Source organism: Gekko japonicus, unplaced genomic scaffold (assembly GCF_001447785.1).
Source record: "Gekko japonicus isolate JY-2015 unplaced genomic scaffold, Gekko_japonicus_V1.1 scaffold247, whole genome shotgun sequence".
Classification (NCBI taxonomy): domain Eukaryota; kingdom Metazoa; phylum Chordata; class Lepidosauria; order Squamata; family Gekkonidae; genus Gekko; species Gekko japonicus.
In genome coordinates this window covers 882,663-895,038 of record NW_015166427.1, presented here as the reverse complement: position 1 = coordinate 895,038, position 12,376 = coordinate 882,663, and the positions used below count along the sequence as shown (strand labels likewise).

Genomic DNA, 12,376 nt, shown 5'->3' with positions numbered 1-12,376 from the left:
GGGGGTTCCATGGCACTTGTAGAGATCCCCCCTTTCCATTTCTAACAGATGGGGGGGAATCTAACAGGGCAGCTTGCATTCCTTATTAGTGAAAGGGACCAAGAGTACAGCAGCACCTTAATGACTAACAAAATTTGTGGCAGAGCACAAGCTTTCATGAATCACTGCTCACTTCTTCAGATACAGCTGGAATGTGAACCCATCTGTCCTTACAGCTTGGAGAGTAAAGTGATTTCTGATGTTAAATGACAATAACAGGCATTGGTAATGAGAGAAGAAACCTAGGTCTCAATTCAGTCCAGTAGTTTGCATTGTCTTGAGCTTCTTGATCAGTTACAATTCAGCAGTCTCTCTTTCTAATCTCGCTTTGAAATTTGTTTGTAAGAGAACCATTACTCTTAGGTCAGCAACTGAATGCCCTGGATTCTTAGAAGGTTAAAATGTTCTCCCACTGGTTTTTGAATGTTGTGGTTTGGTTTCTAATATTAGTAGAAAGAGTAAGAGTCCAGTAGCACCTTTAAAGACTAACAAAACTGTGGTAGAGAATGTGTTTTTGTGAGTCACTGCTCACTTCTTCAGACTTATTTCCATTTATTCTTCACATCCTCCTGGACTGAATCCTCCTGACCCAAACTGAGACCTAGGTTTCCTGTCTCATTATCAATGCTGATATCTCCACCCCTCTGCATATCACACCTAATCAACCACACCTGGTACTGCCACTTGGCATCGGAAATCATTTTTATAAAGTTTATATCTCCAGTACCTTGTGTTACATTTTATGGCACACATCCCCCCCGACAAAAGTGACATTTATGTCAGATCCAGCCCTTGTAACAAGTGAGTTTCAACACCTCTGATTTAAATTGTTATTATTAAGGTAACAAATATTTTTCTCCTTCCAATAAAGCATAACTGAAAAGTTGTCCAAATATAAATAATTAACCTATTAAATTGGAGATTGATAATTATGAAATTATTGCAATGTGAGCTATTATGTTTCTAATAGTATAACCAAATCAGTAATTTTTTTATATAGCTGTGAAACTCATCTGAAAAGTTGTTATTCTGAAAATGAAACCTTCATTTGGTTGTAAATATTAGGACTATACCAGCAAGAACAAGTCTTTATGTAGAAAATCATGATTTAAATCTAGTCTTACTGTGATTTAAATTGTGATTTAAAAAGCATCAGCATTTTGACCACCCCTTTGCAATTCCATTTCTTAAAAACCTGCACCTTAGTTTCATTTGTCCTCCCCATTTCCAGGTTTTCCCTCAAGCTATTTGCCAACATGAACCTGAAGATTGTAAGCACAAAGAGAGGCAAAACCTTCAAAACATCAAGTACCAAAGCCTACTTCCACATATAATCATAATACTATATGTTAACTTAGGCCATATTAAGTAGATAGAATAAATTTAAACAAAGACTGATCTCATAGTAGTGCAGTCTCACCACAACCACACCAATGCACCTTATCTTCTCCAACCTGCCTATGCTCATTCCACATTCACTCCTACTTTGCACCATGAACTGACACTGTATTTTCTTTCCGTGTAATTATTTGGTTATTTATAGTCCAACTTTCCCTCTAAAACTCAAGGGTGGATTACACAGCATAGGTCATATACAATCAACAGGACCAATGAACAATACAATAGGTTTGGACTACAGAAATCTTAAACGGAGCTGAAACAAAGCACAAGCTTTTAAACATGATACATTAAGTGGTACAGAAACTAGTCTGGAGCATACTTACAGTGATAAGTGTCAATATAGTAGGGGAGGCCTCAGTCCCTATCCCTTTACCAATGCAACTTCCTGACCATTTCATTACAGTATAAAGTGAACACCTAGTACAGACTAGTGTACAAGACCTCTTAAAATTCCTCAGTACACACTGACAAAAATCTGTAAATTAGTACAAGCTTATATAAAAACAAGCCAACTAGAATTTTAAAAACATGAACCAATTTTAGCAGCACTGTGAAGTTTCAAAGTTTTCATAACAAAGAAACAAAATGATGGATTGTTATGATCAACGGTACTTAAAGCTTTTGTACAATACATCAGGAATGGGCAAATACATATGAATTGGTGCATTCTCCTCATCTGAGTATAATAAACAAGCCACTGTAACACTTGTAATTTACTAATTATTCTGTGGACAGACTTTTAAAGAACATAGTTATGTTACCATGAAGCATTATAGTACAGAACATTCACAAGTTTTTTAAAAATAATCTGAAATGATAGCATCTGCAGACATAAAAGCTGCAATGAATGTAAAGATATTTCAAAATATAACAAAATTGTTTAAACACTAGATTAAAACATCTCTACAATATACTGGATGCATGGAATTCAATTGGGAGAAAAATGTAGATTGAGGCTTTATATAACCAGTGAAGCCCTCTTGACAACAACAGTTCAAACAGTTTGTCTTCTGTAATTCAGAAATAAAATTCAGGTTCCAATGCTGATCACAATTAGTTAGATGTAAATTCCACTGCGGTAATTGGGTCTACACACCCAAATAAATAGTTTCAAAGTAAAAAACCGATAGACTGCTCTCAGAGGTCACACATACCAATTATATATGAATCAAGTATTTTTAACAATGCACTGATGGATAAACTATATTTTGCTAAATCCCATGTTTTATCTAATCATATTTCTATAGCAAAGTATCTTTCAGAGCAATGTCATGTACTGACTGCAGTTTGTTTGGGATTCAGGTACACAGAATGAAAACTGTTTGGGAGCTGTATTATTCATTGTTCTTCATGTACAAACAGTAAATGCAGCTAATCGCCTCAGGAGAAAAGTCACATCCAAACCACAGGAAAAGATCATGCTTTTTATAAGCAACAGGTACTATCAGACACAAATGTCTGCAGTGGTACCAGTGTACTATGTTTTCTTCTTCCTACACAAGCATATTACATGTCGCTTAAACTACATTCAGTGTAACTTGGACTTCTCTGGAAAAACTATGAATGAGTGGCATGTTCTAAAAAGTTTGATCTGGGCCATTTAGAACTATGCTTTCACTAAAGCCAGAGCCACTGAGTTTCAGTGTCCCAAGCATCCTGGAGAATAGCTGTTCACATGAGCTTTTGAGCTATACCTTTCGGAAAAAGTTGTACTCCATCAAATAAGTTTACTGTATATGTAATGATATCAATAAATAAGATGTGTACAAAATCTTAGGTCTATACATATAGCAGAAGGAAGTGGAAATGAGGTGGCAAGAGTACTGGGGTGGTGGTAGAACAGACTGTACCACTTCAGAGTGCAGGTAAAGGATTACATTTTTCACAGTTCATATAAATTACTGATCTACTGTAATGGGAAACTATCTGCAGAGTGTAGGCTAAAACTTTCCCTTTTTTAATTTGCAAGACGTTTTTAAATAGCAGAAAATCTAAAAAAAATGTATCCACTGACATATACAACAGTATAGCTCATTCTACCACCTCATCCTACTGCACATGTAAACAGGCCCCTAGTTCATCATGAAGCACTTACTGTTTCTGACCCTTACTTTTGTTTCCATTATAACCATTTCAACATATCAGAAAAACAGCAGCAATGTATTCCTTAGCCTTCCCAGAGCACATTCATCAGTCAGGCTATTGTCACCTGTATTCACATGAGCTTTTATCACTCAACTAAAAACTGGGGACCTGAGATAGAAAAAAGAAATAAGTGAGATGACCAAAACAAAATGTGTTGTAAAATACAAGAACTGAACTTCCCCATACATTGACTAGGTAAATGCACATTCCAGTTGAGTGACCGAGAGTAAAGATGGCTAGCTGCTATGATTGACCATTTGACCAGCTAGTTATGAAATTGACTAAAGAGGCAACACTGGATTTGGTCCAGAATGCTATCCATAACCTAGTATGAGATGTAACTAGCTGAAATAACAACCACAATAACATTCAGTTCAGCATTTATGTAAACAACAAGTTGCCCAAGAAGACCATCATGAACACATTTTATTTCAGAAGAGGAAACTTTGCAAAAATGAGAGGCTTAGTAATACGGAAGTTGAAAGGGAGGGTAAGGTCTCATCAGACTGTTAGGAAAATCTCTAAATCTACAATAACTGACCCTCAGGCAGAACATATACTACAGATCAGAACAAGTATCATCAAAATTAAGAGGACACCAATATTCTTAATCAGCAAGATGAAGGAATACACTGAAAACGTATTTTAAGAACTGAGTAAAATGAGAAAGGAACCACAAACCCTGAAAGCAAATATAAGCTGCAAGGCAGGTGAAAATTTAAGAAACATATTGCTGAAGACATTAAGACAAACACTAAGGATTTTTTTATATTAAAAGGAAGAAAACTAAGCCATTTGGTGAGAAAGAACTAAAAAGATTGCTAAAGAAAAAAAGGAAATTGCAGAGAAGTGAATGAATTCTGTGCATCAGTCTTCTCTATGGACGGTGCGAGGCAGCAACCTGTAGCAGAACCAGTGCTTTCAGGGACTGAAAATCTGAATCAAGAAGATGCTTTTCTAGGGCTAACTGAGGAAGGTATTCTTCTAAGAGGGAATAAAGTTGTAGTTTACATCTGTGAAACTTAGGCAGTTTTACTGCTTTGTTCCTACTGCACTGTCCTATTGCATCATTCTCCAACTTTGCAATTCAGCTCCACTGCATTATACTTATATACTGTACATTTTATACTGTAATGAACTGAACTCTTAATAAGATGCAACTTGTCATTAAAACTGGCCTCCTACTGGAGTATTTGAAGGCAGCAAATATAACAAAGAAAAAGTGAAATACTGAGGATTCAGAAAGCTAGCTTGAGATACATTCCAAGTTAATTGGCAGAAATCAGTATTAAAGATGGAACTATCAGGCATACAGAAGAACAAGCCATCCGGAGGAACGGCCAGCAGAGAATTCTTCAAGACCTGACAACCACATGATAAAGGAGAGTGAGCAGAATTTATAGACTTGAACTTTTAAAAAGCTTTTGGTAAACTGTCTCACCAAAGGCGCCTAAGTAAATGTAACAGCTGAGAGTAGAAATAAACAGTACTCCTAATGGAAACAAATATACACATAGGGTCCCACGGGGCACTGTATTAGGACCCACGCTATTTTAATTTATACATAAATGATCTAGAATGGGGGTTAAGCAGTGAAGCGGGTGCATATACAGACAAAAAAAACTGTTCAGGAAGATAAAAACAAAACAGATTGAGAAGCTCTCTTCTAATTGTGTGAGAAGACAATACCATAAAAAAAAATAAGTGCAATGGGGTGCACAAGTACTGGGGTAAAAAAGTCCCCAACTTTCCATATACAGTGATAAGTGTTTGAACTAGGGGACCAGGAAAAAGATCTTGGGCTCACAGACAAAAGTCCAATAAAAATACTGACTCACTGTGGAACAATGGTGGAAAAGGTTAATTCTACAGTAGGGATTATCAAGAAAGGGACTGAAAACAAAGCAGCCAATACTGTAATGTCCTTGTATAGATCTATGGAACAGATGTATTTGGAATAATGCATACTGTCTTGACTGTCCCCATCTCAACAAAGAGATGAAGGTGAGGTGATGAGAGGAGCAACAAACACAATCAAGGACTAAAGATTAACCTGGGCCCCGGTCACATGAGCCGGATATCGTGGGGGGAGGCGTGGCTAATTGCCCCGGAGGAAACTAACGCGCGGCCGCCCAAGCACACGTCCCGGTCGAGGTCCTGTGGTTAGGGGGGAGATGCTGACCAGACGGGTATCCTGCAGCGCAGCACAGAAGCTGTGCCGCACGATCGCACTAGCAATCGCTTTGTGCGCATGCGATGTTGAGCGCTGTAGCGCAACCTGTGGAGACGGGTGCCGGATGCCACGTAAGTCCACCAGAAACGCGATCAGACGCCCACTCTTGGACCGCGGTTTCCGGAAACTAGTACCTCATAAGTACTAGTTTTTTAATCCGCACCTTCGGCGGGGAGCCACGGGTTCGCCACGGGAGCACTGAGCTTCCCAGATGTTGGGGTGTGATCGCGCCCGGAAAATCCGCGGGACTCCTGTGCCTCTCCCGCGGCAACTTTGCCGTGTGACCGGGGCCAGGGTTTGTTTAATTTAGAAGAGACAGCTGGGGGAGGGACACAACATATATAGAATGATGCATGGCCTGGAGAAAATAAATAGAAAACTTTATCCTTCTATTACTAAAAGTTGATACACAGACGATAAAAAAAAGAAGTATTACATCATTCAAAGAGTAGGCAGTGGAATCCGAAAGGATACCGATGATCACTTTTTGAACTGGCATTAAAAGGGAATTAGAAAAATTCCTGGAGGATAGCTCCATCAATGAATATGGACCTCTATCTTCATAGTACACTCTGAGTGCCAGTAACTAAAGGCAGCAGCAGGGAGAGATTTCTGTCTCTGTGGGCATCTGGTCTGTCTCTGTGGGAAACAGGATGCTAGACAGACCACCAGTGTGACCCAGCACAGCTCTTCTTATGTCTTTATTTTAATTTTATGGCAGTTCAAACCTCATATACAAACTTAAATCTGACGCAGATTTTAAATAAAGAATTAAGTAACAACAACTAGAAGCCTAAATGATAGGGTGCAAATTGTAGATCTAGTGACCTATCTATCCTTGGCTCCCTAGTTTGAAATCACCAGCCCTCCAAATCTTCTTCTGCTGGGCTTTGTACAGTTGTGCTATAATCCTGCTGTCCTTGGTTCCTGTTTCCTTACTACCTCAGCAGCAATTTTAAATTCACAGACCACTGCCTACATTGATCCATCAACCACCACTTTTTAGTTGACAGCAATAACACTCCTGTCTTCCTCTCACGTGTACAATCCCTACCCTTAAATCCTGTGTCTTCTTCAGAGCCCTTCTTTCATTAGCCATACTGACACGGACCTAAAGCATGTTCATCACCAGGATACCCCCCCCACACACACACACAAGCCTGGCACACCATACCATCATTTGCTCTTGACCCAATCAGTATTACATGGCTCTGCAAGGGGCTACGGATCAAAAACAGCACAAGACAAAACCTCCTTCTCTGCATGGAACTAGTGAAGCAGTTTTTGGCCACATAAAAGAAGTGGACTTTAAAAAGTAAAACACCATACATCAGGGCAGCTGTTACTTCCTCATGACACACACACCCCTTTTAACAAGGACAACATTATCAAGTTACTTAAATATATCTGACTGGTTTTTTTTAAATACAGAATAACACGTATTTCTAATGTTATTGCTATTTCTTTCCAATTTTACAAGTCATTTCCTCAGGACATTTTGCTTCCTTTCCTGGAAGGGAAAAGAATTTTGTTTTTGACATTTCATCACTTAAAATGGGACTGCCAACTGTGAATTCTAAAAATAAGCTTTATATTGTTTAGCAGGCAGGCAACAATACATTTTGAAATGGACACTCAGATCCTTAATTTTGTTTTCTCTGCTTTTATAAGAACATGCAACTGCATGGCTCTAAACAGGACAGACAAAATTCAGTATATGTACACATACACACACCCTCCCTAGTATTTAAATCAGACTTATTTTTTAAAATTCTAATTGTATTTTCTTTAAAAAAAAAAATCAGACTTTAAAAAAAATCTAATTGTATTTTCTTTTTTAAAAACAACTTGATTTAAAAGAAAATCTGAATTTAATACAAATCCATTAGAACCTTCCAAAAATCTCTTAACATTGAATCATGAAAAAGATAGCTAAAGGCTACGTTTTGATATGAGAAAAAGATTCCTCTTCTGTGTAATTGTTGTAAATTAAACAATATGCCATGGATTGTGTTTAGTATTATAAACTTCCACTGAATCCATTACCTGGATGGTAGGATTCAGGAAACACCATCCTATTTATTACCAAGAAGACAGCACATGCTCCTATTTTATTTTATCCCTTCAAAAGTTATGCAACATGTTCAGTTCTCAAATTATGAATATTTATGACTAATAAGCACAGACATTTACTTCTCATTTCTTGAGAAACATTATTTTGTCCTGTCACTTCCAGTCTTTTTTCACAGAAAGGTCTGGACACTTACAGCAAACCTTTTCTACACTTACTTAGAAGCAAGTCCCACTTTACTCAAATGAATTTACTTCCAAATAAGCATGCCCAAGACACTTTGTACTTTAGAAATTACACCATCTGTTTAGGATCTCTGCATCTATCAGAGACCACTAGGCAGAAATCTGGGGGGTTTTGTTTCTAAGGAGGTATAATTTTTCCAGGTCACATGAGCTTCCTGACCAAAGGTACTGGAATATGGTCCTAGATCATATAAAGGCCCTCTAGTAATAAATTAAGGTATTTTAAATTATGACAGCAAGCAATTATTATATACTAGGAAAAAGGCCCGTTGTGGAAATAAATACAACGGCCTGTAGAAAGAGGCTCTGGGCAGGTGCCCCGGCCTTGGGACACTCAGTGTCAATTTGCTGTGGCGACCTCAGCAGGGTATAATGACACTGAGTCCATCATTTTCTCCAGAGGAACTGATCTCTGCTACCTAAAGAACAGTTGTAATTTTGAGTGATCTCCAGCCCTCACCTGGAGATTGGCAATGATGGTTCCCCAGAAGGGAATAGTTGGTTTGGAGGGTGGAGTCTATGGCTTTGTACCTGTCCGAGGTCCCACGCCTCCTGAAACCTCACCCTCTCCAGGCTCCATCCCTCATATTTCGAGGAATTTCCCACCTGGAGTTGGCAACCCTATCTCCTTCCTAGCCAATCATCAACCTACCTTTATTTCCCCCTCACTCTTCAGCTTTCCACCCCACACACACCTGCAGCCTCTCCCGTGCTCTGAAGCCCTGACTGCTACGTCACATTGGCTGTCATACGAGGGCCACCTCAGCAGCATATAAGGATACAGAGACCACCATTGTCTCCAGGGGAACTGATCTCTGCCATCAGGAAAGCAGTTGTAATTCTGAGTGATCTCCAGCCCTCACCTGGAGATTGGACACATTTTACCTCAGAAGAGCAAAACTGTTTAGAATGTTAGAGGCAAAAGCCAATCAAGTCGCATATACAAACGACCTCTGTGTTCCGAGGCAGAGGCTAATGAGGCTGCATATGCAAATAACCTCTGTGTTCTGACTGGCTATGAGGGGGAGAGGATTAGCAAACTGTTTAGAATGTTGGAGGCAGGACTCAGGCAAAGCAGCCAGTAGATAGGGAGACCCTCTGAATGACAGATCAGAGAGCGAACTGATTTTGGAGAGTGTGGAATGTTCTAGAGAAGTGCCGCCACCATTCGGCTATTATTTATAAGGGAGATGCTTGTTTAAAAGAGTAAGGAATTTTAAAATGGGAAACTTGATTTAAATATTTTAAATTAAGTCTTTTTTTCTTTATAATATAAATTATAAGTAGCACAAAACTTGTGACCTACCAAACTGAGATAGGCTATGACTTGCTCTGTGTAGGGTAGTGTACCTCTTATTGTTTATAATGGGTCTACAAAACTATGCATGTAGCAGACCACAGCATACAGCTAGTGAGTGGTGTTTGGGTTGGAGGGTCACAAGGTGCTCAGCACTACCTTAAATCAATGTGATCGCCCATACTGATTATACTTTTGGAGATATGTATTATCTGTTACAACTGAGCTCATTTTTCAAGCTCTATAAAGGTGAGGAAAAGTTTAAATTTATGGCAATCAGGTTTTGGGTTTTCATTTTAAAGATCATAACTTGGGTCCACAACAATGCAAGGAAATCAATGAGACAAAATAGCCGCTTTAAACAGGACCCAAGGACTTAATCAGACTAGTATTATGGCTTCAACAGTTCAACACATATTGCTATTCTTTCAATCAAGCCTGATGAAGCGTTCTAAGAAACTTTAGTTTTTTTATTGTTCTGTGATATTTTGGTTAGTCCTGCTAGGATGACTGATGGTTTCAGAATTTCTCTATAGAGCAACACAGCTACCTATAATCTTTGTTGAGCTGAGGAAGCAATTCCAGCACAACAAAGTTAATTGTAGGGGACACACTTTGAAACATACACACCACCTAGCATTTTGAATCTATAATATGATCAAAGATAATTCACTCATCAAAAAGTCTTTTTAAAATATGTTTTTTTTATTTAAGAAACACAGAACATTGGAAAAGCAGCTTGGACTGCATATGGCACGAGTGAGGGAACAACCGAGTCAGCATCATTGAAAAATTAGGTTATAGACAAATAGCTGATTGCAGCTTACCAAGTCAAACTTTTTGTGGTATAGAAATTCTTTTTTAAAACCTTATATGGAAACAGAGCTAGGCACGTTATTACTGTCATGACTCTATGAGGCAGTGAGCTAGCAAATAAAATGGAACCCTTTTCAACTTTTGAAAGTGTTATTTTCCTTACAAGTGAAGCAGCAAGCAAAAACTGGACGTAATTGAAGTTTGGCAGGGATACTAGGGACCCAAATAAGAGTGACTTTGGCACATGATCTTCCTATCCTAAAGTGCAGCCAGCAGCAATGATACAATGCTGCAAACCGAGCTATTCTACTAGCATTTTAGCTTAACCTGATACAGAACCAAAAGGTTAGTGTTGTAAAAGCCAACCCTGCCAGACAGTATGCCAATGCTGCACAAAGCAATGCACTATTGTTTAGAGGAGGACTCTACACGGCACTACAAGGCTGTGTGTTACATAAGTGCAACTATACCCAATTATGTTACAGAAGCAGTCTCATCAAGATGCTCTGCCACACTCATACTGCACAGAATGAGCCTGCTTCACTCACCTTACGATGGATGCTGCATCAGCAATGCAATGCCCACTACCAATCAACTATAGCTACACAAACATATAGGATCAGAACAAATACCAGAACAAATTTCATTAATGGTAATCTGCTGAATTATTTTCTTACAAACTTACTTACATCTTTTGCCATGTTACCAAATCCAAGAACTTAATTCTTCACTTGTTTGAGCACCACAAGAGGAACGAGGGAAGTAGTGCTATATTCTAAAAACAAAGTTAAAGAGAACAACAAAGTTAGTGAAGTGGAACATTTAAAAAATGGAGATTACTGTTAGGCACTTCTTTATTTTTGACAAAATGGCTGAAAAACAAAATGCAGAGATCAAATGTAAAACCACTAAAGACTTGCAACAGCTTTCCCTTAAGTGAGGAAAATACAAACTTCAAGATATCAGGCTTCTTCTTTTTGCACATCCAGAAAAGAAAGCCTGAATTGACAGCATAGGATCACTGAAGGGGGGGGGGGAGATAATTTCCAGCCATATACTAGGGCACAGAAAAGCATAACTATGCTTCATACATAAAAACATGCACAACTAATCCTGTATTGTGCAAGGGGAGGAGGGGGACTGCCTGTGCCTGACCTGCATTAGAGCAGCTAGGCCCTGGGGGCCCACCCCCTTAGCACACTGTCCCCAATCCTGAACAAAATGCACACTGCCTCGCCAAGCAAGCATCCAAGCAGGCCCAGGGAATGCATATGCTGCTAACAAGCAGGGCAAAGGAGGTTGATCCTCGGAGCCCCTGCAAAAAAAGAAAAAAAGCAGCCAGGCAAACAGCATCTATGGTTCACAGAGCAACTCCCGCCAGCCCCCGCCTCCTGCACCTTCCCGCCCCCTCTCCAGGGCCTCAGAAGCCCGAGCACAGCCCTGGAAGTCTAGCCCAGTAATAACTGACGTCTGAGGAAAAAAGATATGGGCCACCCATGCGCCAATCTCACCCTCATTCGTGTATCACCCGACCCGGGAAAGGCGCGAGCGGGAGGAGGGGTCGGAGGAGAGGAACGAGAGAAGGGAAAGGAGGAAGAGGATCTCTTCTTCGCATCAAACCGTCCCGCCTAAAACGTTTCCCCCGCAGCAGCTCCGCCGCTGCCTCTTCCTCTCCCACCTGTCCTCGCCGCTGCCAGCCTCTTATCCCCCACACACACACCGGTCGCCAAAGGCGCCTCAGTACCTGAAGAAGTGGAGGAGGAGAAATGGAGAGCAAACTCCATCCCCCACAACACACACTCCCGAGCAATCCCCCACCCACAGCGCCGCTCTGCACGGAAAAGAGAGAGAGACAGAGATGCCAACTGCACATGTGCAGTGCACGGCCCTCCTCAAAACCCCCTCGGGGGTGGGGAGAAAGGGGAGAGGAGGTGTTTCTGTCGCCGCTTCGGCTCTTTCTCTCGTCTCTCTCTCCGCCTGCCCGGCAAAGTAGCTCTGCTTTGAAAGAATGGGGCGTTCTTCTTCTTCCTCTGCTCCCCCTTCTTCCCAGTCGCAGGAGCCCTTCATGAGACAGAATCAACTCGCCTCCAGGAATCATTAGCGGGAGGGAGAAGAGCAAAGTGAAAAAA

The 12,376-nt window shown here is 40.2% G+C and overlaps 1 protein-coding gene across 2 annotated transcripts in view; it reads right to left on the bottom strand.

The window, feature by feature from the left end:
* Positions 1 to 12,039, bottom strand: part of TFDP1 (transcription factor Dp-1) — a 48,437-nt gene extending 36,398 nt beyond the window's left edge. The window contains exons 1-2 of one of the 2 annotated variants that reach the window (XM_015411766.1): positions 11,992 to 12,039; positions 10,937 to 11,022 (exon numbers count right to left, since the gene is read on the bottom strand). In XM_015411766.1, coding sequence (XP_015267252.1) covers positions 10,937 to 10,948 — 12 coding nt within the window. In that variant the 5' untranslated portion in view covers positions 10,949 to 11,022; positions 11,992 to 12,039. The remainder of the gene's footprint in view (positions 1 to 10,936; positions 11,023 to 11,991) is intronic. The other variant, XM_015411765.1, reaches the window with a different exon arrangement.
* Positions 12,040 to 12,376: the final 337 nt, after the last annotated feature.